The sequence below is a fragment of the Loxodonta africana genome, chromosome 12 (assembly GCF_030014295.1).
Source record: "Loxodonta africana isolate mLoxAfr1 chromosome 12, mLoxAfr1.hap2, whole genome shotgun sequence".
Classification (NCBI taxonomy): Eukaryota; Metazoa; Chordata; class Mammalia; order Proboscidea; family Elephantidae; genus Loxodonta; species Loxodonta africana.
Window position 1 is genome coordinate 57295215 of NC_087353.1, and position 26286 is coordinate 57321500.

Below are 26286 nucleotides of genomic sequence, written 5' to 3' on the forward strand. Positions count from 1 at the left end.
AAAAAAAAAAAGCGAGAGCGGGCGAAATACTCGCGCCGCGGCGGCCCAGACCAAGCAAGGCTAAAGCGCCGTAGCCGGCTTTGCCCAGGCAGGAGTGTCACTCCTCCGCCGGGACTTGGAGCCCCGGACCCACCGGGCCGACGCCGCCCATCCTCCCACGGGGCCCGGGTCGCCTTCCCAGACTGGCGCAGCTGGTTTCGGGGGCAAGGCGCCCCGGGAGCCTGACGATGGCGTCGGGCCCGGGCTCCCAGGAGCAAGAAGGGCTCCTGATCGTGAAACTGGAGGAGGACTGCGCGTGGAGCCAGGAGTTGCCTCGGCCCGACCCAGGGTCCAGCCTACATTCCTCCCACCTGCGCTTCCGACGGTTTCGCTTCCAAGAGGCCGCTGGTCCCAGAGAAGCCCTCAGCCGGCTCCAGGAGCTTTGCCATGAGTGGCTGCGGCCCGAGATGCGCACCAAGGAGCAGATCCTGGAGTTGCTTGTGCTGGAGCAGTTCCTGACAATCCTGCCCCAGGAGATCCAGAGCAGGGTGCAGGAGCTGCATCCGGAGAGCGGCGAGGAAGCAGTTACGCTTGTGGAGGATATGCAGAGAGAGCTTGGACGACTGAGGCAACAGGTGAGAGAAAGAGCGGCTTTATCTGCCGTTGGTTTGGGCCCCAAGGACTGGGACATCGTGCTGGTTTACTTCCCCATCCGAATTTACTGGGTTACTCTGCGTAGACTTTACATGGGCAAGGACCTTTTTTTCTAGTTTAATCTGGGACTTTCATCCTCCGGATTTCCCCCAAATGGACAGAGTGAGCAGTGAAGAGTTGCGTGTTCCCACATGGAGGCCAGTGCCGTTGCAATAGTTAGTGTGAGCTCCGGAATTAGAGCACCAATATTAAAACCTGACTCTGCTAAGTACTAGCTTTGTGATTTTGGGCAAGTTGCTTCATCTTTTTGGGCCTCAGTTTTCTGGTTGGTAAAATGAGGGTGATAAAATACTCTTCTAGGGTTGTTTTGAGAGTTGAAGAAGAGAGCAACTTGTAAAGTTTTGATCACGTTGTTGGTTTATCGTTAGTGCTTCATAACTGTTAGCTATTGTTATATTACAGGCAGCAGTCTGGTCTCTTTTGCAGGGCTGGGTCTCGGTTAACTGTAAATTCAGAAAAAATTTGGCACTGAGGCCCTAAGGTACCTGTACCCCATACCACCCAAATCAGTTTACCTAATATTGAGAAATGAAAACATCTAGAAAAGGTGGGTGAGAGGAAGAGGGAGCGAGGTGTTTTAGAAGAGCTGTGTGGGGAAGGTGTCCATTGGAATAGACCCCTTACACTCATACGGTTTCACTAATGTGCGCGTGGGATCAAAGAAGCCTCCAATCTAAGCCATCCTTTTTTCTTACTGGGTCCAAAGGGATTGCTGTTATTCTGTGTTGAAGGTTTGCCTTCAGAATCCTGTGCTGATTTCCCTTTCTCTCGGGCCCTGTTGTGATGATGAGTGATGTGGGTTGGTTCTCAGGTCACAAACCATGGGCAGGGAACAGCAGTGCTTTTGGAGGAGCCTTTGCCTCTGGAAACAGCACGAGAGTCACCGAGCTTCAAGCTGGAGCCCATGGAGACTGAGCGAAGTCCTGGCCCCAGGCTGCAGCAGCTGCTAGGCCCCAGCCCCCAAAGGGACCCCCAAGCTGTAAAGGAGAGGGGTGAGGAACAGTTATCCGGGCAGGTGGGAGGGAAGAGGGGCTTTGGGCTGCCCCTGGCACCAGCAGGCCAAGAACAGGGAATTCTGAAGTCCAGTTTCTCAGATGTGCAGTGAAAGACCTAGAAATGGTGGATTGGGTTCTCCTGGGGTGGGGGAGGAAAGGGCCTCTCTTTGTTGAGTCTTTTATTGTGTAAAACAACTGATCTGTGTTAGTGGGCATGCTAGCTGAATGATTGGAGGCGTGGAGTTCAGCAGCTCTGCTGGCAAGGCTGCTGGTATTTCTTTACTCTGTTCCCATCATTTTGGATATCACTTTATTATGCCTCTATTGTCCTCTTTTTTTTTTTTTTAGTGTTTAATTTTAAAAACAGAGACTGAGTGTTGGGGAATGGATACTATGTTGTAATAATGGGGTGCCAGAAATTAGGAATGCCATTCTCATTGTGATTTCTGTCACCTTCAGCATTGTCTGCTCCTTGGCTTTCTCTCTTTCCTCCTGAAGGGAACATGGAAGACAAGGAGATGACTGGGCCCCAGGTGATGTGGAAGTTCCCGTTGTCTCCCTCTCTCTTCTCCCCTGCCCACCCTCCCCCTTGGAGTGTTCCTTTTGTGGGGGCGGGGTCCTTTCTGCCACCTGCAGAGGATCCTTCCCCTCCCCCCCCATATGCATCCCCCATCCTCCCTGTCTCCGCCACACCTGGCTTGTAGGTCTGGCACCCTCTTTCCCATGAAATGTGTTCTGGGCACCCCTAATGTTTGCCCCTTTAGCCTGTGACTCTGCTTGAATTGTGCTTGGTGCATCCAGGGCTAAAGGTGATCTTGTGCCATTTCAGTTGCCTGAGAGCTTAGAGGACGTGGCTATGTACCTCTCCCAGGAGGATTGCAGGCATCTGGAGCCTGGTAAGAGAGCCCTCTCCAGGGACACTGTGCAGGAGAATTACAAGAATGTGGACTCACTGGGTAAGGACTTTTTTCCAGAGATGAAGACTGAGCCATTCTCACCAGGGTCCTATCTTCTTAGACATTCACCTTCCGACATAAGATCTGAGTTTTGCCAAGAACCCTCCACAGGAGACACTTTTATCTGCAGTCCCCTTGACTAGAATCAGGGAAACAATGTATATATCCAAAATAGGGGCTAAATAAGAATAAATTAAAGCACACTTGTGTATTGAACTATTTATTATACGGAGATTAAAAATGATGCCGATGAAATATAACAAAAAATTTCATCGTTGGATTTAGGTAGAAGGTATTCAAACAAGATATACATACATTACTCTTACAATTCTGTTGAAGCACACCTATAGAAAGAAATGTATTGCACTTTGTATCCATATATCAGGTTTGGATAGAGAGGATCACGACTGTGAACTCATTTACGCTAATTCTGCAAAGGGGTTACTATAGGTTTTTTGTTCATTTTCATTGAGACTGTCTCAGGTTCTCCATATCCTTTTTCCATTGCTGTGGTGCCTAAAATTAAACAACTCTTACACTGGGCGCTAAATATGGGGAGAAGTTAAGATCACAATTTCTTGGATTAACTTCTGTTCAGGTGCGTGTTTGCTGGAGGTGGTGTGAGGTTTTTGTTTTTCTATTTAGCATAGCACAACAGTGTCACTTTTGAGTTTTAACTTCATGCTCCTCCCAGAGGCCCAGGTCCTTTTCTGACTGTCTGTCATGTTATTTTTTCACTTTCTGGAGGCTGTTTTACAATATTAAACTGATTGTTCAAGGAACTAATCATCTCAACCATGTTCTTTAGTTATGAAAGTGTGCATTCCCTAAATATTATGAAATTTTTTTTTTTTTTAAGCCATAGTCTCCCACCTCTGATTTTCTCTAGAGAGTACCACTGGGAGCAGTTGAGGGTGTATTCCAACTAATTGCTGTCAGGCTTACTGAGCAGAGAGTTCTTTATCTATCTGTTGAGGGCAGAGGTCAAGACTTTGTTTCCCCAGCCTGGTAGAGAAAAGTGCTGACACAGAAATCTGTTTTTCACTGTGAACAGAGTCTCCAATTCCCAATCACGGGGCCCTGAGCACCCAGGTGGAACCAGGAGGAAAGCCATGGGATCCTAGGGTCCAGAGTTGCAAAGAGCGCCGGAGACCCCAAAGCCCAGCTGCAGGTAAGACATAAAGATGAACTGCCTGCTCACCAAGGCTCCCAGCTGTTGAGAGTGAGACGTTTGGGTACTGTATTTTTCGCAAATAGTGTGCCTGTAAATAACACGCACGCATACACGTAACATGCAGAAATGACAAGATTATATAATAAAAAGTTCTGCCATAGCACACCTGTGCATCTACCATGTGCGTCTTGTGACATTTCCAGAAGTGAATTTAAGCCTTATTCATCCTCATTCAGTAGTTCAAAAATGTTACTTTTGATTTTATTAGCATAATAAGGGTATAAGCCGTTGTCGAGAAGTCATGGATCAAGTTAGGTAGTACCCCAGTAATTGAAAAATAAACAGATGAAAGTGTTTGTTCCTAGTACTGTATTTTCACGCAAATAACACATGCCCTCTATGTGTTTGCCAGCCATACCTTCCTCCCCACCACAAGATATTTTTAGAAGTGCTTCTATGCCACTTTTTTTTCACGTTGCTGTTAAAAAAAAAAAAAAAAAACTATTAGCATAGCACGCTTGTTGCGGGGGGTGTGGGTGTGGTTGGCAAACAAACATAGAAGGTGTGCATTATTTGGATAAAAATACAGTAATTTCAGTTGATAAGTATATCTCAGAGCCCTAGTGGCGCAGTGTTGAAGAGCTCATCTGCTAACGAAAAGGCCAGCAGTTCGAATCTGCCAGCTGCTCCTTGGAAACCCTGTGGGGCAGCTCTACTGTGTCCTGTAGGGTCACTGTGAGTCAGGATGGCAGTGGGTTTTTGGTTTGGAATTATATTCCTGCTGTTTTTGAGTCATCAATAAGAACCTTGAACCTACTGAAGCCTGTTAATAAATCATGTGCTATCAATTGGAAGCATGAATAAAATGAAGTCTGTAGTGACATAAATGGTATCAAGTAGCTGTCAATAGCAGTCATGATTCAGTCTGCATTGACATAATTATCATAGTCATCTTCTGACTTTGACTTTTAATTGAAGGAGTAACCAAAGCAAAACTGATACAGGTTTCCCTGCTATGTGAAAAATTCACTTTATGCTGCTAGCTTTTACAAAAGACTTTCATTAGTACCTGCTTTCATTAACAGAAAGAAATCTGAAGAGGATTTTTGCTTTTGCGAAAATAGCATTCCTGTGTATAAACAGCTGACTTGGGGGCATGTGCGTCCTGCTGATGGTGGGCTTGGTAGGTAAAAAGCAGGTTGGCGATGCTAAACAGGCGCTAGTCCCCCGAGATCATCTCAGTAACCTCAGGGGCAAGTCCAGGAACTTGAAGTGTGGCATGTCTAAAAGGGGTAGCAGGTCACGATCATGGTTCAGGGCGCTGCAGTCCAGGCCAGTGCAGCCAGGGGCAGCCTGGCCAGAAAGCCCAGCAGCTCCTTCCCCAAGAGGACCTCCTCCTCGCCTTCCTCTGCTGCTGCCCACTTCTCTTCCTGCTGCTCCTCACCCCCTTAACAGTGTAGGGGACACAGTGGTGACTGCTACTCCCTCGCCTGATGGCCCCTAGGCACACTCCATCGAGACCATACCCCACACAGCTCCTGCCCGGGTTTTATGTGTTATTTGGTATGATTGATAGGTTACTTTTTGGGTCTGGGAACACTCAAAATTTTTTCCTGTACAAGTTAATAGTAATTATTTCTTTGCTTTACACCACTTCGGCTCACGAAATGTTTCATAGTAATGCTCTACTTTGGGATAGTGGGGGAAACTCGTACACATTCGCTCTTGGATCAACACTTGAATGTGACAACCTTATCAGATCATCTTAAGTGAAACCATTAAGCCATGTTAGGTCTGCTTATTTCGTAATGTAATTATGTTTTGTTAGCATCAGTGATTTTGATCAATGATCATAAGTCACCCTAGTCATATGCTTGCTAGCATATAAAAAGACCTTTGCTTCTTATATACCTCATGTTTGAATTTGCAGTCTCTTTACTAGAATCAGCCAGTTATCAATTATATTGTGCACATTTTTTCAGTTTATAAATCTAAACCTTAGAACCCTTTAGGATCATGGCAGGAATTAAACGCAAGTCCTACACCGCCGACTTCAAACTGAAAGTCGTTGCGAGGGCAGAAGAAACAAGCAATAGAGCGGCAGCAAGAGAGTTCAAGGTTGGAGAGTCGTCCATTCGTGAATGGAGAAAGGAGAAAAAGGAGCTGGAGAAAATGAATCCTCAAAAACGTGCATGTCGTGGGCCCAAAGCAAAATGGCCTGAGTTAGAGAATGATTTGAAAGAGTGGATTATTTCTCGAAGGGAACAAAATCAAGCTGTCTCTGCTGTCACAATTCAGATCAAAGCGAAGCTTCTGGCAGATGAAAGAGGAATCCCAGATTTCAAGGCAGGTTTCACCTGGATTTCTAAATTCATGAAAAGGAATGGCCTTTCTGTGAGAATGAAAACCACTGTAGGCCAGAAACCTCCAGATGATGATAGTGTTGAGGGATCGGACTTTGAAGGATTCCGGGAGTCGGATGATGATGATGATAACAAATAAACTAAAGTGGCCTATTTTAAGATGAAAACACAATTTTTTCTGGTGATTTTTATTTGTTGATTTCAAAGACATCAATTATCAAAAATTATGTTTCAGTTTAAGATTTATAAAAGCAATAAAATATAAGCAACATCTTTTTCTTGTAGCTTTAGGCCTAGGATCATTTCTTACTTAATAATTTCTAGCTCTTTGTGCATTCATACTCTGGTATCAGCATGGCATCCCACTTCCGTCACAAGCTAATTCTGTTCACCATTGCTTGCACTTGGTTTAGGAAGGTACCTACCGTAAATGAAGTTTCCATAAGATCAGCTTTATTCAGGTAACATTAAATCCAGTGGACAGGAAAAAAATTGAAATTGAAGTCAGCAATATGTATTGGTATGGTGCACTTATGAAAACCGCATAGGGCGCACAGCTTGAAAATGTGTAACGTGCGTTATTTGTGTAAAAATATTTGGGTGTTAAGCCCCTCAGATGGGGGCTAGCCAGAGGTCTATTGCTTCCTTTATTCCTTCTGTCCATTCTCCTTCGCAGGGCTGGGGACTATAAGGGGCCCAGGGTGCAAAATGTAAGAAGCCTCCACTGTTCAGCTCGCTCATCCCACCTGAGTCACAGCCCTCCTCCCTGCCACCGGTTACTGAAGGGTAGAAGCCCAAGGCTCAGAGAAGTGGGTAGGGCCCTCTAGAAGGGGATTTCAAGACTCAGCTGAGCTCTGATTCATAGGGTGATTGCACCATCCCTGATCCAGAGGTCTCTCTGGAAGGGGAAGATGGGAAACAGGCAGAACCAGCCCTCCGGACTTCTGACCTACAGGCAGTGGCAGATGTGTAGGATTTCCTTTTTTCCAGGGTATAAGTAACGAAAGGGTTTGCTTTTTCTTACTCTCCCAGGAGAAGAGAAATTTGAGAACCGGGATGAAACTGCTCAGTCTGTTGCCCCTGAGAACACCCACCCTAAGGAGCTGCCTGGCCAGGCAAGAGGGGAGGTGCCCTGGAGTCCTGAGCAGGGAAGACCTTGTGACAGGTCAGAAGGGCAGTGGGACCCTCCCCCAGAGGATCAAATGGAGCAGTCCTTAGTCCGGGCCACAAGTTACAGAGAACTGGGGCGACCAAAGGAACTGCAGCCAAAGAAACTCCATATATGTTCCTTGTGTGGCAAAAATTTCTCTAACAACTCAAACCTAATTAGGCACCAGAGAATACACGCAGCAGAAAGACTGTGCATGGGTGTGGAGTGTGGCGACATCTTTGGTGGGAACCCACATTTTCTCTCGCTACACAGAGCACAACTGGGAGAGGAGGCCCATAAGTGCCTCGAATGTGGAAAAAGCTTCAGCCAAAATACCCACCTGATTCGCCATCAGCGCACACACACAGGTGAGAAGCCATATCGATGCAATGTGTGTGGAAAAAGCTTCTCTTGCAACTCCAACCTCCATAGGCACCAGAGAACACACACAGGTGAGAAGCCCTACAAGTGCCCTGAGTGTGGGGAGATCTTTGCTCATAGTTCCAACCTTCTTAGGCACCAGAGAATTCACACAGGAGAAAGACCTTATAAATGTCCCGAGTGTGGGAAAAGTTTCTCTCGTAGTTCACACCTTGTCATACACGAAAGAACTCATGAGAGAGAGAGACTTTATCCCTTTTCTGCATGTGGGGAAGCAGTGAGTGACTGCACCCCCTTTCTTTCCAATCATGGAGCCCCCAAGGTAGAGAAGAAGCTCTTTAAATGTTTGACTTGTGGGAAAAGCTTCGGGCAGGGCATGCACCTCACCAGACATCAGAGAACGCACACAGGAGAGAAACCATATAAATGTACCCTTTGTGGGGAAAACTTCTCTCATAGATCCAACTTAATCAGGCATCAGAGAATTCACACGGGAGAAAAACCTTACACCTGTCATGAGTGTGGAGACAGTTTCTCACACAGCTCCAATCGGATTCGTCACCTGAGAACCCATACAGGAGAGAGACCCTATAAATGTTCTGAATGTGGAGAAAGCTTTTCTCGAAGTTCACGCCTTATGAGTCATCAAAGAACTCACACTGGATAGAAACAATGGGATTGCTGTGACCCAGATAAGGTGATGTATCAGAGTCCTGTTTTTATGAACTAGTCTTCCTTGCCCAGCTGACCAAACAACCTCTATGTTTTTAAGGTAATTACTGTAAAGAAGAAAGGGAGGGGGTGGTCATTGTGAGGAAGGTACAGAGGCAGCAAAACATCCTCAAAACTAAAAGGAATTCTGTCTCAACTATTAAGGATGGCAAGTCTCTGAGGTGATGTGCTTAGGGTGGAGTTCTCCAATAAATCCATCCTGTCCCAAAGTGCACCCACCCTCTCAGTGCGTTTATTATCCTAGGTGTGATTTGGTTGCCTTACTGTGTCCCTTGTCTATCCCAACAACTTTGGGAATCCCTGTGATCTTTCTGTTATTATTTCTTCATTTGGGACATTCAGCAGGAGTAGTTAGGCTTTGAGGCCCTTGAGACCAAAAAGGAGAGGCCAAGTTTCTTGGAAAAAGTTGGAGGCCACAAAAGACTAGCTGTGAGTTGCAGCTCTCCCAAAGGCCCTGGCTGGGAAGTCATGGGCAGTCCAGATCAGCCACCACAGTGCTCCTCAATGGCCTGACAGGAGAACTCATTGGCAAGCCACACATGTCAGTGTTCCCTCAGACAAGGAACCAGAGACCTAAGGGAGTAATAATTGGCAGAGGAAGCAGAAGTCTGAGTTAATCTACCCTTTGCAGAGCTCTAGACTTTGCCCTACCTCTGTCAGAAAGAAATGAACACAGCTCCAGAGTCTTGTTCCTGGGTAGAGGGTTCCATGAAAGTCGGGAGTCCCTAGAAAATCGAAAATGTGGGTCCCAGGGAAATTAGGGATTATGCTCTTCCTTGTTGAAAGTATGTTTGGATGGTAATAAATATCTTAAGGAAACGTAAAAGTGTGTGATTATTCCCTGAGGGCCTTTCCTTACCCCTCAGTTTTGATCTGTCTCCCCTCTGCCTTGGTTAGAAAAAAAGAAAAACAAACCTGCTGCCATCAAGTCGATTCCCACTCATAGCAACCCTAAAGGGCAGAACTGCCCCATAGAGTTCCCAAGCAGCACCTTGTGCATTCAAACTGCTGACCTTTTGGTTAGCAGCTGTAGCACTTAACCACTACACCACCAGGCCTTGATTAGAGGACCTGCTTTTTCTCTATGTGGTCCTACTGGATTAGTCAGGAAGGTTCTGAGAAAGGTGGCAGCTGGCAGAGGCAGGCAGTATATGAACCTTGTGAGCTCCAGGGCTGGGACTGCTACATGGTAACAAAAGATCAAACCCAGTGGCTGCTTGGGGTGATATCATAAGGTTCTCTGAGAAGCATTCTTTCCTTCTGTGGTGTACAGGAGTAAAAAAATTTTCTATTGACCTAATAACAATTCTTTGTTTGGAACAATCTGTTTGGCAACATCTGACTCCATATATGTCCGTGGTCTTGTGAGACTTTTTTTTTTAAAAGGGAAGTCACTTCTCCTTTTGTATTGTTCATATTATTAGGTGCTGTCTAGTCAGTTCCGACTGATAACAACCTTATGTACAACAGAACAAAACATTGCTCGGTCCTGTGCCATCCTCACAACTGTTGTTAGACTTGAAACCATTGTTGCAGCCACTGTGTCAATCCATCTCCACTGAGGGTCTTCCTCTTTTTCACTGACCCTCTACTTTACCAAGCATGATGTCCTTCTCCAGGGACTGGTAGCTCATGATAACATGGCCAAAACACATAAAAGTCTTGCCATTCTCACTTCTAAGGAGCATTCTGGCAGTACTTCTTTCAAGGCACATTAGTTCATTCTTCTGGCAGTCAACAGTGTATTCAGTGTTCTTTAGAAATCCCACAGTTCAAAGGCATAAAAAATTCTTGGTCTTCCTTACTCATTGTCCAGCTTTCATGCCTGTGAAGCTATTGAAAACACCATGGCTTGGGTCAGGCGCACTTTAGTCCTCAAAGTGACATCTTTGCTTTTCAACACTTGAAAGAGGTCTTTTACAGCAGCTTTGCCCAATGCAATGCATCATATCATTTCTTGACCGCTGCTTCTATGGGCCCGTGGAAGTATTCTAAAAGTAGGAAATTCTAATGTCAGGAAAATATGGCCCTAGAGGAAGGTACCTGACCAGTTCTTTGGGAGAAAAAGGTGATAAATTCCATTCTCAACAAGCTGTCGAATATAGTGATAAGTGATGCAAACCCCCCTCCCCTTGCCTTGCCTTCCCTTATCAGACTTGTTTCAGCCCTGCCCCAGCTTAGTATGAATCTTTCGTTTTTTTCTGAGCCAGATTTAAAAATCTTGTTAGGTGCCGTCAAGTCGGTCCCGACTCATAGCGACCCTACGCACAAAAGAATGAAACACTGCCAGTCCTGAGCCATCCTTACAATCCTTGTTATGCTTGAGTTCATTGTTGCAGCCACTGTGTCAATCCACCTCGTTGAGGGTCTTCCTCTCTTCCGCTAACCCTGTACTCTGCCAAGCATGACGTCTTCCAGGGACTGATCCCTCCTGACAACATGTCCAAAGTATGTAAGATGCAGTCTCGCCAGCCTTGCTTTTAAGGAGCATTTCGGTTGTACTTCTTCTAAGACAGATTTATTCATTCTTTTGGCAGTCCATGGTATATTCAATATTCTTCGCCAACACCACAATTCAAAGGCGTCAGCTCTTCTTCGGTCTTTCATATTCATTGTCCACCTTTCACATGCATATGATGCGATTGAAAATACCATGGCTTGGGTCAGGCACACCTTAGTCTTCAAGGTGACATCTTTGTTCTTCAACACTTTAGAGAGGTCCTTCGCAGCAGATTTACCCAGTGCAGTGCGTCTTTTGATTTCTTGACTGCTGCTGCCATGGCTGTTGATTGTGGATCCAAGTCAAACGAAATCCTTGACAACTTCAGTCTTTTCTCCGTTTATCATGATGTTGCTCATTGGTCTAGTTGTGAGGATTTTTGTTTTCTTCATGTTGACATGCAGTCCATACTGAAGGCTGTGGTCTTTGATCTTCATTAGTAAGTGCTTCAACTTCTTTTCACTTGCAGCAGGCCAGGTTGTGTCATATGCGTATTGCAGGTTGTTAATGAGTCTTCCTCCAATCCTGATGCCCCTTCTTCTTCATATAGTCCAGCTTCTCGTAATATTTGCCCAGCATACAGATTGAATAGGTATGGTGAAAGAATACAACCTTGACACACACCTTTCCTGACTTTAAACCAATCAGTATCCCCTTGTTCTGTCCGAACAACTGCCTCTTAATCTCTGTAAAGGTTTCTCATGAGCACAATAAAGTGTGCTGGAATTCCCATTCTTTGCAATGTTATCCATAATTTGTTACGATCCACAGTCTTTGCATAGTCAGTAGAACACAGGTAAACATCCTTCTGGTATTCTCTGCTTTCAGCCAGGATCCATCTGACATCAGCAATGATATCCTTGGTTCCACATCCTCTTCTGAAACTGACCTGAATTTCTGGCAGTTCCCTGTCAATATACTGCTGCAGCCATTTTTGAATGATCTTCAGCAAAATTTTGCTTGTGTGTGATATTAATGATACTGTTCCATAATTTCCACATTCAGTTGGATCGCCTTTCTTGGGAATAGGAATGAATATGGATCTCTTTTTCTAGTCAGTTGGCCAGGAAGCCGTCTTCCATGTTTCTTGGCATAGACGAATGAGCACGTCCAGCGCTGCATCTGTTTGTTGAAACATCTCAATCAATATTCCATCAAATCCTGGAGCCTTGTTTTTCACCAATGCCTTCAGAGCAGCTTGGACTTCTTCCTTCAGTACCATCGGTTCCTGATCATACGCCACCTCTTGAAATGGTTGAACACCGACTAATTCTTTTTGGTATAATGACTCTGTGTATTCCTTCCATCTTTTGATGCTTCCTGTATCGTTTAATATTTTCCCCATAGAATCCTTCACTATTGCAACTTGAGGCTTGAATTTTTTCTTCAGTTCTTTCAGCTTGAGAAACGCTGAGCATGTTCTTCCCTTTTGGTTTTCCACCTCCAGCTCTTTGCACATGTCCTTATAATACTTTACTTTGTTTTCTTGAGGCACCCTTCGAAGTCTTCTGTTCAGTTCTTTTATTTCATCAGTTCTTCCTTTTGCTTTAGCTGCTCAACGTTCAAGAGCAAGTTTCAGAGTCTCCTCTGACGTCCACCTTGGTCTTTTCTTTCTTTCCTGTGTCTTTAATGACCTCTTTCTTTCTTCATGTATGAAGTCCTTGATGTCATTCCACAGCTTGTCTGGTCTTCGGTCACTAGTGTTCAATACGTCAAATCTGTTCTTCAGATGGTCTCTAAATTTAGGTGGGATATACTCAAGGTCATATTTTGGCTCTTGTGGACTTGCTCTGATTTTCTTCAGTTTCAGCTTGAACTTGCATATGAGCAATTGATGGTCTGTTCCACATTCGGCCCCTGGGCTTGTTCTTCTGGATGATATTGAGCTTTTCCATCGTCTCTTTCCACAAATGTAGTCAGTGTGATTCCTGTGTGTTCCATCTGGCAAGGTCCATGTGTATAGTCGCCGTTTATGTTGGTGAAAGAAGGTATTTGCAATGAAGAAGTCGTTGGTCTTGCAAAATTCTGTCATTTGATCTCCAGCATTGTTTCTGTCACCAAGGCCATATTTTCCAACTACTGATCCTTCTTTGTTTACAACTTTCGCATTCCAATTGGCAGTAATTATCAATGCATCTTGATTGCATGCTTGATCAATTTCAGACTGCAGCAGCTGATAAAAATCTTCTATTTCTTCACCTTTGGCCCTAGTGGTTGGTGCGTAAATTTGAGTAATAGTCGTATTAGCTGTTCTTTCTTGTAGGCATATGGATATTATTCTGTCACTGACAGCGTTGTACTTCAGCATAGATCTTGAAACGTTCTTTTTGTTGATGAATGCAACACCACTCCTCTTCAAGTTGTCATTCCCAGCATAGTAGACTATATGATTGTCCAATTCAAAATGGCCAATACCAGTCCATTTCAGCTCACTAATGCCTGGGATATCGATGTTTATGCATTCCATTTCATTTTTGACGATTTCCAATTTTCCTAGATCCATACTTCGTACATTCCAGGTTCCGATTATTAATGGATGTTTGCAGCTATTCCTTCTCATTTTGAGTTGTTCCACATCAGCAAATGAAGGTCCCGAAAGCTTTACTCCATCCACATCATTAAGGTCGACTCTACTTTGAGGAAATAACTCTTCCCCAGTCATCTTTTGAGTGCCTTCCAACCTGGGGGACTCATCTTCCAGCACTACATCAGATAGTGTTCCGCTGCTATTCATAACGTTTTCACTGGCTAATGCTTTTCAGAAGTAGACTGCTGGGTCCTTCTTCCTAGTCTGTCTTAGTCTGGAAGCTCAGCTGAAACCTGTCCTCCATGGGTGACCCTGCTGGTATCTGAATACCGGCCGCTTAGCTTCCAGCATCATAGCAACACACCACCCATGCCCACAGTACAACAAACTGACAGACACATGGGGGTTAAAAATCTTAAGGTTTCTTATTTCTTGCCCTTTCTTTCATCCACCTTGTTCACAGGAGGAGGGTAGTGGTTGTACAGGGATTGAGGGGCAGCAGGGGAGGTGAGGATTAGAGAGAGAGGTTCATGTATGCTTACCAGTAGGGCCAAGGTTCAGCAGAGCAGGGCAGGGCTGATGTGGCTGCTGATGCCCTGAGATGTGTGGGGTAGTTGTAAAAATGGTGTGGGCATGTCTGACCTTGTCTGACTTCACAAGAGGGGAGAGTCATCAGCCTAAGGCTGATTCCTATGAGGTGGAGGTCAAACATACCTCCACCTGCCAACCTTTTTAGCAATTTGGACATCAGCCATCCCTCTCATGACACTCGGTGTTTCTCTACTGGGTTTGATAATTCTTTGCAGTGGCTACCCAGAACTCACAAAATGTACTTACAGTTAAGTGGTTTATTAGGGAAGTAACAGGTTACAGTTTAGGATAAACAGGCTACAACTCGGGATCAGGATCACAAAGCATGTAGGCAAAGTCTCCCTTCAGTGCGGGACAGTTCTCTCAGCTCTACTCGGCCCCCTGAGGACAGGCCTCATCTCTCGGCCTTTGGCCCCACTTGGGCCTGGCCTCTGCCCTGCTCTGGCAAGTGTTGCAAAGCTCTTTAGCTCTGCTAATAAGTGCCCAGAGGCACCCCACTCCACCAGGGAGCCTCTGCTCAAAGACATTCGCTTTGGCTCCATGGGTCGGTGTCTTGGTCATCTAGTGGTGTTTTAACAGAAATACCACAAGTGGATGGCTTTAACAAAGAGTATTCTATTCTTTCACAGTCCAGTAGGCTAGAAGTCAGAATTCAGGGTGCTGGCTCCAGGGGAAGGCTTTCTCTCTGTCCGCTATGGAGGAAGGTCCTTATCATCAGTCTTCCCTTAGTCTGGAAGCATCTCAGTGCAGGAACCTCGGGTCCAAAGGACGCGCTCCGCTCCCAGCACTGCTTTCCTGGTGGTATGAGGTCCCCCTGTCTCTCTGTTCAGTTCACTCTTTTATATCTCGAGAGATTGGCTTAAGACATCTAATCTTGTAGATCTCATCAATATAACTGCCGCTAATCCATCTTATTACATCACAGTGATAGGATTTACAGCACATAGGGAAATCACATCAGATGATAAAATGGTAGAGAATCATACAAGGGAATCATGACCTAGCCAAGTTGACAGATATTTTGGGGGGACACAATTCAATCCATGACAGTCGGCAAGCCTAGGTCTGCTAACAAGTGCCTGGAGGTAACCCCACTCTACCAGCAAGCCTTCTGCCTGAAGGGCAAAGGTGCTGGGCTCTCTTGCTCCATGGGTCTACACTCGTACTGTAGTTGCCTGCTTTGTGGGCCAGGAAGCCTGCCCTGCCATTTCTCCTGGCTTTGCTGCTGCCAGTGCTCTGCCGCTGCTTTTTGCCATCTTGCACCATCTCTGGTGTTATAGATCTCTCTCTCCCTCCCTCCCTCCCCTCTCTCTCCCCCCTCCCCCCTCCTCCCCTTCCCCCCCCCCCACTCCCTGGGTCTAGGAGGTTCTCAGCACAGGGACCCTGGGTCCAAAGGACATGCTCCACTCCTGGTTCTTACTTGATGTAGTGAGGTCCCCTCTCTGCCCTGGGATTTGCTCTGTTTTAAGCCTAGCCAGATGGCAAAACTGACCAACCCCGTCATTAGGGTTTCATATGCCTTATTTGCATGATCCCACCCTCATGGGGCTTTCATGCACTTTATTTGCATTCTTTGCAGGCTGTTCAATCCCCTTGGTGGGCCGGCCACAATCACCTTATTGGCCTAGTCCAACCTAGTCATTGTGTGAGTTACAAGACCATGGCGTGGCTAAAAGGGCCATGTGAAGTAATTCACTGCCCCACAGTGGTGTAAAGTTGATGTTATTATTAAGCACTGTCTCTGGTTAAGATAACAACTTATGTAGATAGTAAATCTCATAAGAATGGAAACCCCACCTTCCCCTCATCACCCAACTATCACCATCTGTCACCCACCAGGTCTCAAATATGACGTGGTCAGGCTGGTGTTGCTCCTACTTGGCATTGCCAATTAATGCTAGAGCAACTAGAAGCAACGAAGGTATTTGCCTTAGGCACTAGAAAGGCTTCCCCATAGGGGCCTTCACCAGTCGCCCAATCTGACTACCCTTCTGGCCAACTTCATATGCATAGCTGTCCTCTGCCTTGCTTTAATGAGATGAAGGTACACAGCATACTGCATGTAAAACAATTAGCACAGTGCCTGCCATGGAGATAACACTCGTCTATTTGTGCCAACTGTGGGCAGAAAACACTAGTAAAAGAATTCTGTCTTCTAAGCACCTGGCATTGGAGTCAGTGTAAGACCACGCTGACAGGAATTTCTGGGAGCACCACACTGTCGAAAGGCAGGAGTTATGACTTCTTTCCGTGAAGTCATATTTCAAGGATCAGGTCAGAGCCCTTTATTGCATGCTCCCATAAGGCCACTTCAGTGGACTTGTACTTTTACTATCTAGTCAGTTTGTAAAAGAAATCACAACAGATTTCATCTGGCTTTTACTTCAGAGGGAGCCTGATGCTGGGGGCAATAAAGTACCCCTGGCTCCTAAACTCATGGGCACAAAGGAGACCTGGGAGATGTGGACTGATCCTGAGCAATAGCCATATGTCCTTGTAGCAAAGGCAATACGTGAGACCAGCAGAAACGCTCCTAGGTGGAGAATCAGTATGTTTAAGCAATGTGAATGACTAGCAGAGTGAGTCTAAAAGCTAAAACAGGCCAGACAACAATGAAAACAAAGCCCTTCGCTCCAGGGGTGAGACAGAGATGAAGAAGTCACTGAATTGCTTGTCCCCGCCCCCCCCCCCCGAAAAAGACGACAGATCACTTTGTTTAAAAATGTTATCGTAGAGATGGAAGAACTTAAGGGTCTCAACATCATAATTAGAAATTGGAGGTTTTAGACTTAGCAACTCAGCACCCTTCTAAGAAGAGCTTAGTAACTTTACTGTTGAACCATTACATCAACTGATAGAAGAATTTTGAAACGTGCAAAATCACCACCACTGCTTAAAACTTGTAACTTATGTAAATATTTCACAAACCTTTGAGACAACTAAGTCACATAAAGGATCTTGTGTTACAGGAAAACCAACTAGCAAATTGATCAGCACAAGAATTCCTATCTTTTCTTTGGATGTCGGGAGCTCAAGAATAACAAGGTGAATTAAAGCCAAAATACATTTGTTTTGAAGCATTTTCTTTCTGGCCTTCAATCTAGCTTTTGAGCACTTTTTTTTTTTTTTTTAATCAAATAGCTTTATTTTTTTTAAATGTCTCTGCGTAGCATTTCACTGACTTTAGTGAGTAGACAATAACCTTGATTTGAGGGAAGCAGAAAATACAAGTAGCCCCTGAGTTATGACAGGGTTCCATTCCAATGACTCCGTCCTAAGTGGATTCGGATGTAAGTCAAATACCTCTTTTTTTTTTTTTTTTTTTTGAGTTTTCATCATTGCCTGATATACAGCAGTTTTTTTTTTTAATAATTTTTATTGTGCTTTAAGTGAAAATCTACAAATCAAGTCAGCCTCTCACACAAAAACCCATATACACCCTGCTACACACTCCCGATTACTCTCCCCCCAATTAGACAGCCCGCTCTCTCCCTCCACTCTATATTTTCATGTCCATGTCGCCAGCTTCTAACCCCCTCCACCTTCCCATCTCCCTCCAGGCAGGAGATGCCAACATAGTTGCTTTTAAGCACTTTTGATTAAAAATTGACTTTCATGCTTGAAAGGGAGACTGACATTTCCTTCTGATCATGTGGTGTATACTATGAGGGACTTAAATGCGTTTCTTCCGCAAGAGGAAGGGTTTAAGGGCAGCTTTTTGCCTGACACTGGTACACCTGAGGAGGCAGTGGGAGTGGTCTGGGTAAGTTCAACTATGACACGAAATGGTTGAGGAAAAATTGCTCAGACCACAAAAAAAAATTCTGACCCTCTTCCCGTTAATATTAACATTCTCAGTTCATCAGTGAAACACGTTGAGTGTCCCAGAAGCTTCAGTCAGAAATCAAAAGTGGTGACTCACAGGGATCCAAACTTGCTTCAGGCAGATAGTGCGACTTCCCCAGGCAGAAAGGGTGGGTTAGAAAAACAATAAGTATCTTCCTGAAATCCATACTTTGTATGAGGAATTAACTCTCCTTCCCCCACTCCCCCTTAAGGCCAGGAAAGCTCCTTTCCACACCTTGGCGTCCCTTCGAACTCGTAGGGTAAAGGCTGGCCAAATGGCCCTTGAAGGAATCCCCCGCTTTCCTGGTAGGGGTTCCGGGATGTTGCCTCAGCAACCTGAACAAAAGTGGGCTGCTGGGCCTTGGCGCGGCTCTATCCTCAGGAATGACTTCTAGAACCAAAGACTTAAGTTTTCTCTCAGGCTTGGGGAAAGCCGTGGAATCAGCGGTTCCCAAAGCCTGGAACCAAGTCAGACATCTAAAGGGGTGGGTCGCCTCAGCGGCCCGAGCAGCCCGCCGGCCCTGCCACACCTGCTGTCCTGCTGTCGCAGCTGGAAATGCGGTGGGGAGGCAGGAGCGTGCGCCTAGCGTCTTGCCCCGCCTCGCCCCGCCCCGCCCCGCCCCGCAGGTTCTGTATGATCCCTCCCTCCCTCAAGGTCGCTGGCTTCCTGCTTCTCCTTTGGTTCGACTCCGGTGTGGGGCACGACAGTACTACCTGAAACTCTCTGGCCCCTCAACTGTGCGTGTGCCAACCCGGTGCGGAGAGCGGGGTTCGGCATATGGGCCAGCCCTCATGGTCAAACAGAAGGCCGGTTCCAGCGCCGTGATGGGCGCTCTGAGAAGGCAGGGGGGAAAAATGGGATGGGCTTGGGGAAAGAGACGGATAAGGGTCTGGCCAGGTGGGCCCATAGGCCGCCTTCAGGGTTTGGGTGTTTGTCAGAATGCGATGGGAAGCTCACGGAGCAGGGCAGGCACTCACTACTCGTAGTTGTGTTTTTGGTACGCTTGTCCTGGCTACAGGTTAGGGAAAAGATGGAAAGAGGGCAAGACAGGAGGGCAGGTAGACCAAAGAGGCAGGTGCCCTCATCGAGGCAGGGGGTAATGGTGGCCTGGACCAAGATAGGGGCAGTGAGGAGGGACAAGTTGAGGCAGAGCTGAGAGACATTCAGGTTTCTACTTGGGCAGGTGCTAAATCTTGGGATGACCCTCCCCCCAAAAAGGCCACTGAAAATCTAGCTCTGACCTGTCTTCTGCTCTTTTCTGCCAGCAGCCCCCTATTGCTACCATCCAGGGCTCTTGCAGCTTCCCAGGGCAATGCACTCACACCGAAGAGGTTGTGCTCATTCCCCCTTTGGCCTGGCCTGGCTTGCCTTGTAATTAAACTTTAAAGCCCAACTCAAAAGTTGCATAGACCCTGTGGTATTTCTCCTGCTAGTCAGCCAAGTGTTCTCAAAACCCTCTCCATACTCAGCTCCAAACCTTAGCACGTTCAGCTCAGCTTATTCAGGTCTGAATCCCCAACACCAAGCTCATGTACAGGATGTTTCCAGAAGCAGTGAGTACTTTTGAAAATGATGGTCATGCACTCTGGGAATTACCATTGGAAAAAAAAAATGGAACTAGAGAGCTGTCCAAACAGCAAGGATTGTGAACAGGACCTGGCAGTGTTTGTTCTGTTGTACATAGGGTTACTGAGTCAGAATTCACTTGAGGGCACCTAACAACAACAAAGAGGTGTCTAGTCCAGTGTCTTCACCTAACATCCTTTTCAACTTTTTCCACAAACCATTCTATCCCAGGCTTGAAGTGTTTCAAAGGAGGCAAAGCACCAAGCTAGGGAAAATTACTTAACCTCTTAACCCCACCCCTAGCTTGCTGTCATTCTGGATAAATCTTTCCTTAAAAAAGAAAAGTCTCGCTGCTTGATGTTAACGTCTCCCTTCCAGCTTCCATTAGGATGCAGATTTAATCAACCAAGGAAGCATGAAGAAAGTCAAAAGGGTGACCAATGGCAATATTTTTTTTTTTTTCCTGTAAGTTCTGGGTAGTAAAAACGAGATGTAAAAAAAGAAATAAGAATAACTACTGAGTTGATTTACAAGGTAAAAATATCACCAATAACTATAATAAAAAAGGATCCCACTTACAACATACTTAGAAATAACCTTAATAAAAAAATGAATACTCTATTAAAACTGTTTACAGTTTGAATGGAGAGAAGCAACCCAAATGTCAATTCAAATTAATTTTAAATTATGGATAAATTTCCAAAGGATTTAGTGTGTGAGGAAGGGATGAATAAATTTTATGCTGAAGTTGATTTGGAAAAATTAATACGTTAGCTTGGACGCTTTTAAAATGAAGAGTAAAGGGGCAGTTGCCTTATCAGATATAAAAAGACATTAATTAGTGATTAAAATGGTAAGGTATTTGTCATGGATTGAATTATGTCCCCCCCCCCAAAATGTGTGTATTAACTTGGTTAGGCCATGATTCCCAGTATTCTGTGGTTGTCTTCCATTTTCTGATTGTAATTTTATGTTAAAGAGAATTATGGTGGGATTGTAACACCACCCTTATGCAAGTCACCTCCTTGATCCAAGGTAAAGGGAGTTTCCCCCTGAGGTGTGGCCTGCACCACCTTTTATGTCACAAGAGATGAAAGGGAAGCAAGCAGAGAGTTGGGGACCTCATAACACCAAGAAAGCAGCACCAGGAGCAGAGCGCAATCCTTTGGACACAGGGTCCCTTTGCCTGAGAAGCTCCTCAACCAGGGGAAGATTGAGGACAAGGACCTTCCTCCAGAGCCGACAGAGGGAGAAAGCCTTCCCCTGGAGCCAACACCCTGAATTTGGACTTGTAACCTACTAGACTGTGAGAAAATTAATTTCTCTTCATTAAAGCCATCCGCCTGTGGTATTTCTGTTTCGGCAGCACTAGATGACTATGACAGAATTTGGTACTGAGTGGGTGGGGTGCTGCTCTAACAGATACCTAAAAATGTGGAAGTGGTTTCAAAACTGAATGGACAGAGGAGTGACAGTGGCATAGGGACAGCGCAGCAGAGAACCTTCAGCAGAAAAGAAGCGGCAACAGCAGAGAACCAGCAGCAGCGGAACCAGGAGACCAGCGTGCGTGACGCTGAACCCACCCACGGAACAAGAGAGCTGAGTGCCTGTGCGAGTGCCTGTGCTGCGAGTGCCTGTGCGCAGGAGGCGTCCTGGCGGAGTGGGGTGTCTCCAGGCACTTATCGGTGGAGCTAGGCTTGCGGACGCACAGAGCCAGAGAACTGCTTGTGTTGAGGAGGCTTCCTCGCGGAGTGGGGTGCCTCCAGGCACTTATCAGTGCAGCTGCTGAGCTCTGGAACACTTGCCCCAGCAGGACACATGCAGGCATGAGGCCCAAGGAGCCAAAAGCCCAAAAAACCAAGAAACAGAAGCTGAAGAGACAACAAAGACAAATAGCTGAGCTGCCTCAGTCTCAAAAGGTATGGCCATGACTTCAGGGGTTTCAAAGGGTGGAGCCATGGCCTCTGGTGTTTCTCTGGTAGAGTTGCCATTCAGATGGACTAAGAGAATTGTGTGCCTAAAGCCGAGAGAGCAGAGTTGCTGTCCCAATGGGCCTGAAGGTGTAGCTGAAGCCCAGGGCTGAGGGGCCTCCACTCAGAATCTGGAGAGTGTGGCCAATACCTAGAATCTGGAGGGCAGGGTTACTGTGTAAATTGTCTCAGAGAACAAAGGGTTATTTTCAAAGCTTTGAGGGCTAATGTAATGTGCTCTGCTGACTTGCTTCCTGCCGGTTATGCCTTCTTTTCCTCCCAGCTTCTTCTATTTGTAATGGAAATGTCTAGCTTGAGCCTGTTCTGCCATTGTACCCTTGGAAGCAGACAACTTGTATTTCAGATTTCACAGATGAACAGGAATTTTAGGATTTTGGACTTGGAGTTAAGACTTCTGCTATGATACGATGGGGTGAATATGTTTTGCATGTTGCAAGGATATGATTTTTGGGGGGCCAAAGGGTGGAATGTCATGGATTCAATTACATCCCCCAAAACATATAATGTGTTAAATTGGTTAGGCCATGATTTCCAGTATTCTGCGGTTCTTCTCCATTTTGTGATGGTAATTTTATGTTAAAGAGGATTATGTTGGGGGCAGAGCCAAGATGGCGGAATAGACAGACGCTTCTGTCGAGCCCTTACAATAAAGACCCGAAAAAACAAGTCAAACGAGTATATTTGTGACAAGCTAGGAACCCTGAGCATCAAAGGCAACCTCAGACAAGGAACTGAGGGGCAGGGGAGGAAGAGGACGTTCAGAAGTAGAGAGGAGTTACTGGACCTGAATCACAGGGAGCCCTCAGGCACCATTCTCAGAGTGGCGGCAGCGGCGGCGGCAGTGGCAGGCTGGTACCAGTGTTCGGCCACAGTTTCCTCAGGGAGAAGCAGCCAGCCACACAGCCTGCTTACACCTCTGGAACCTGAGGAGAATGGCACTCCTGGCAAAAGCTAAGTACTTCCGTATATTTTACCGCCGCCCCCCCCCCCAACACACACCCAAGCCAGCTTCAGCAGCTAAATCCCTGGGCCTGAGATAGACCCTGGTGAGCACTTACAGCCATCCTACCGGCCTTGGGGAAAGAAAAAATTTCCACCTGGGGGGAAAAGATAATTTGCTAGCTCCATTAACCAGGGGAGCTCAGGACACAAGCAGCTCCTGTCCAGACATAAACCATCTGTGGACCTTGAGCACCTTTCCCTTCTGCGTGGACCTGTGTGGGCCTATTTTGGGAGAATAGGCCCTTGTTGGCAAACTCCAACCATTCAGCTGTGTGGTGGAGAGGTGGGTGTTTGACGTTTCACATTGCTTTGCCTATTAAACAAGGTCTTCACCTACCCGCAACAGGGACCTAAGAACTGGTGGCTCCACTCAGGTCACCCAGCCACCCGTGACAGGTGTCGAAAGAAAACTGGTACCTCCCAGTCCTTACAACCAAAAACTTTCGGTTTCCGTGGTTTGTCTGCAGAACCCACCCACCAGCACGCTCTAGGAACAGACACTCATTTTCCTCAGAGACACTTGGGGGTCGGTTCTCAGCCCCCTGCCTTGTTCAGAGCATAACCCCCTGCTGCAACCAGATACCGATATATACGCCAATCACCCCTGCCCCTCTAAGACTGTAGGACAGAGCCTGTACCACACACTTGATGATCAGCTACCTGGAAACCTGAGCTGAATTCATACAAGAAAACTGAATAGACTCCTAGACCAATATACCTGATAACAGCTCTAGCCAGCTGGGGAAAGGACACCAGAGCTCCAAAGGTGAAAATAATCAAGCTAGCTCACTGAAGCAACCCATAGGGGGATACCAGAACAAAACAAAACAAAGCAAGTAGCTACGACACAGTAAGCAAGCATAAACTAATACAATAACTTATAGATGGCTCAGAGACAACAGTCAATATCAAGTCACATAAAGAAACACACCAAGATCACCTCAACAGGCTCTCAAAACAAAGAATGCAGGGATCTTCTAGATGAAAGTGCATTCCTGGAATTATCAGATGCAGAATACAAAAGTTTAATACACAGAACCCTTCAAGACATCAGGAATGAAATGAGGCAATATGCAGAACAAGCCAACACACAGATAAAGCAACTGAAGGAATTAGATTATTCAGGAACATAATGACAAGTTTAATAAGCTGGAAAAATCCATAGACAGCAATCAGAAATTCAGACGGTTAACAATATAATTACAGAATTAGATAACTCAATACAAAGTCAGAGGAACAGAATTGAGCAATTAGAAGCTAGAATTTCTGAACTGGAAGATAAATCACTTGGCACTAATTGAAGAAAAATCAGATAAGAGAATTTTAAAAAAATGAAGAAACCTTAAGAATCATGTGGGACTCTATCAAGAGAAATAACCTATGAGAACAGGGAGGGATAATAGAAAATACAGAAAAAATTGTTGAAGATTTGTTGGCAGAAAACTTCTCTGATATTGTGAAAAATGAGAAGATACCTATCCAAGATGCTCATCAAACTCCACATAAGGTAGATCTTATAAGAAAGTCACCAAGACATATTATTCTCAAGTTTGCCAAAAGCAAAGATGAAGAGACAACTATAAGAACAACGAGAGATAAACAAAAAGTCACCTACAAAGGAGGGCCAGTAAGAATAAGCTCGGGCTACTTGGAAGAAACCATGCAGGAAAGACGGCAATGGTATGACATATTTAAAAAATTGAAGGAAAAAAATTGCCTACCAAGAAACATATATCCACCAAAACTGTCTCTTAAATGTGAAGGTGAAATTAAGACATTTCCAGATAAACACAAGTTGTGGGAATTCATAAAAACGGAACCAAAACTACAAGAAATACTAAAGGGAGTACTTTGGTTAGAAAATCAATAATATTAGGTATCAACCCAAGGCAAGAACACTGGGCAGAGCAACCAGAAGTCAACCCAGACAGGGAAATCCAAAAAAACAAAGATAAAAAAAAAAAAAAAGCCCAAAACACAGTAACAGCGATGTTATTTTATACAAGAAGAAAACATTAAAATAATAAAGAGGGACTAAGAAATGTAATCATACACCTTCCATATGGAGAGGAAGATAGAGCGATACAAAAAAATAAGTTAATTTTAACTTTAGAAAAATGGGGGTAAATAAAAACGTAACCACAAAGAAGACAAACTAGCCTACTCATCAAAATAAAATACAAGGGAAGAATACAGACTCAGCAGAAACAAAATCAACAACAACAAATATGAGGAAAGGAGACTATATAAAGATAATCAGCACATAAAATTAAGTGGGAAAAAGAAACTATCAACACACAAAAAAGATATCAAAATGATAGCACTAAATTCATAAAAAAAAATTACCTATCCATAATTTCCCTGAATGTAAATGGGCTAAATGCACCAATAAAGAGACAGAGAGTGGCAGAATGGATTAAAAAACAAGATCCATCTATATGCTGCCTACAAGAGACACACCTTAGACTTAGAGACACAAACAAACTAAAACTCAAAGACTGGAAAAAAATACATCAACCAAACAACAATCAAAAAAGAGCAGGAGTGGCAATATTAATTTCTGACAAAATAGACTTCAGAGTTAAGTCCACCACAAAGGATAAGGAAACTGTATAATGATTAAAGGGACAATACACCAAGAAGATATAACCATATTAAATATTTATGCACCCAATGACAGGGCTGCAAGATACATAAAATGAACTCCATCAGCATTGAAAAGTGAGATAGACAGCTCCACAACAATAGTAGGAGACTTCAACACACCAGTTTCGGTGAAGGACAGGACATCCAGAAAGAAGCTGAATAAAGACATGGAAGATCTAAATCCCACATCAACCAACTTGACCTCATAGACATATACAGAACACTCCACCCAACAGCAACCAACTATACTTTCTTTTCTAGTGCACATGGAACATTCTCTAGAATAGACCACATATTAGGTCATAAAGCAAGCCTTAGCAGAATCCAAAACATTGAAATATTACAAAGCATCTTCTATGACCATAAGGCCATAAAAGTAGAAATCAATAATAGGAAAAGAAATCAAACACTTGGAAACTGAATACCCTGCCCAAAAAAGACTGGATTATAGAAGACATTAAGAATGGAATAAAAAAATTCAGAGAATCCAGTGAGAATGAAAACACTTCCTATCAGAACCTTTGGGACACAGCAAAAGCGTGCTCGGAGGCCAAATTATATCAATAAATGCACACATCCAAAAAGAAGGGCCAAAATGAAAGAATTATCCCTACAACTTGAACAAATAGAAAGAGAGCAACAAAAGAAACCCACAGGCACCAGAAGAAAACAAACAATAAAAATTAGAGCTGAACTAAATGAAATAAAAAAAAAGAAAAACAATTCAAGGAATTAACAAGACCAAAAGCTGGTTTTTTGAAAAAATCAACAAAATTGATAAACCACTGGCCACACTGACAAAAGAAAAACAGGAGAGGAAGCAAATAACCCAAATAAGAAATGAGATGGGCGCTATTACAACAGACCCAACTGAAATGGATGAATTCCTAGAAACACACTACCTACCTAAACTAACACAAACAGAGGTAGAACAACTAAATAGACCCATAACAAAAGAAGAGATTGAAAAGGTAATCAAAAAACTCCCAACAAAAAAAAAAAGCCTTGGTCAGGACAGCTTCACTGCAGAGTTCTACCAATCGTTCAGAGAAGAGTTAACACCGCTACTACTAAAGGTATTTCAGAGCATAGAAAAGGAAAGAATACTACCAAACTCATTCTCTGAAGCCCCCATATCCCTGATACCAAAACCACGTAAAGACACCACAAGA

The 26286-nt window shown here is 44.8% G+C and overlaps 1 protein-coding gene across 14 annotated transcripts; it reads left to right on the plus strand.

Moving 5' to 3' along the window:
• Positions 1–26140, plus strand: ZNF263 (zinc finger protein 263). 14 transcript variants are annotated; one of them, XR_010323603.1, is made up of 8 exons: positions 7–614; positions 1505–1685; positions 2148–2221; positions 2518–2644; positions 3699–3815; positions 4904–5001; positions 17032–17107; positions 20511–26140. XR_010323603.1 is itself a non-coding variant. In XM_023557434.2 (7 exons), the coding sequence occupies exons 1-7, from the start codon at positions 228–230 to the stop codon at positions 7397–7399; spliced, it is 1416 nt and encodes a 471-aa protein (XP_023413202.1). In that variant the 5' UTR covers positions 4–227; the 3' UTR covers positions 7400–7515. The 14 variants fall into 14 exon arrangements, 13 of the variants coding, with proteins under 13 accessions (XP_023413203.1, XP_023413202.1, XP_064151520.1 ...); XM_023557434.2 differs by lacking the exons at positions 4904–5001; positions 17032–17107; positions 20511–26140 and adding exons at positions 5821–6164; positions 7214–7515 and having other exon boundaries at positions 4–614; XM_064295450.1 differs by having other exon boundaries at positions 17032–26140.
• The last annotated feature ends 146 nt before the right edge of the window (positions 26141–26286 follow it).

Bases quoted from the DNA above. Each gene is read 5' to 3' on its own strand.
- ZNF263 (XM_003417750.4), top strand. From the start codon at position 228: ATGGCGTCGGGCCCGGGCTCCCAGGAGCAAGAAGGGCTCCTGATCGTG. The intron at 2,222-2,517 runs GTGATGTGGAAG...GTGCCATTTCAG, and splicing joins AGGAGATGACTGGGCCCCAG to TTGCCTGAGAGCTTAGAGGA. The intron at 3,816-7,213 runs GTAAGACATAAA...TTACTCTCCCAG, and splicing joins ACCCCAAAGCCCAGCTGCAG to GAGAAGAGAAATTTGAGAAC.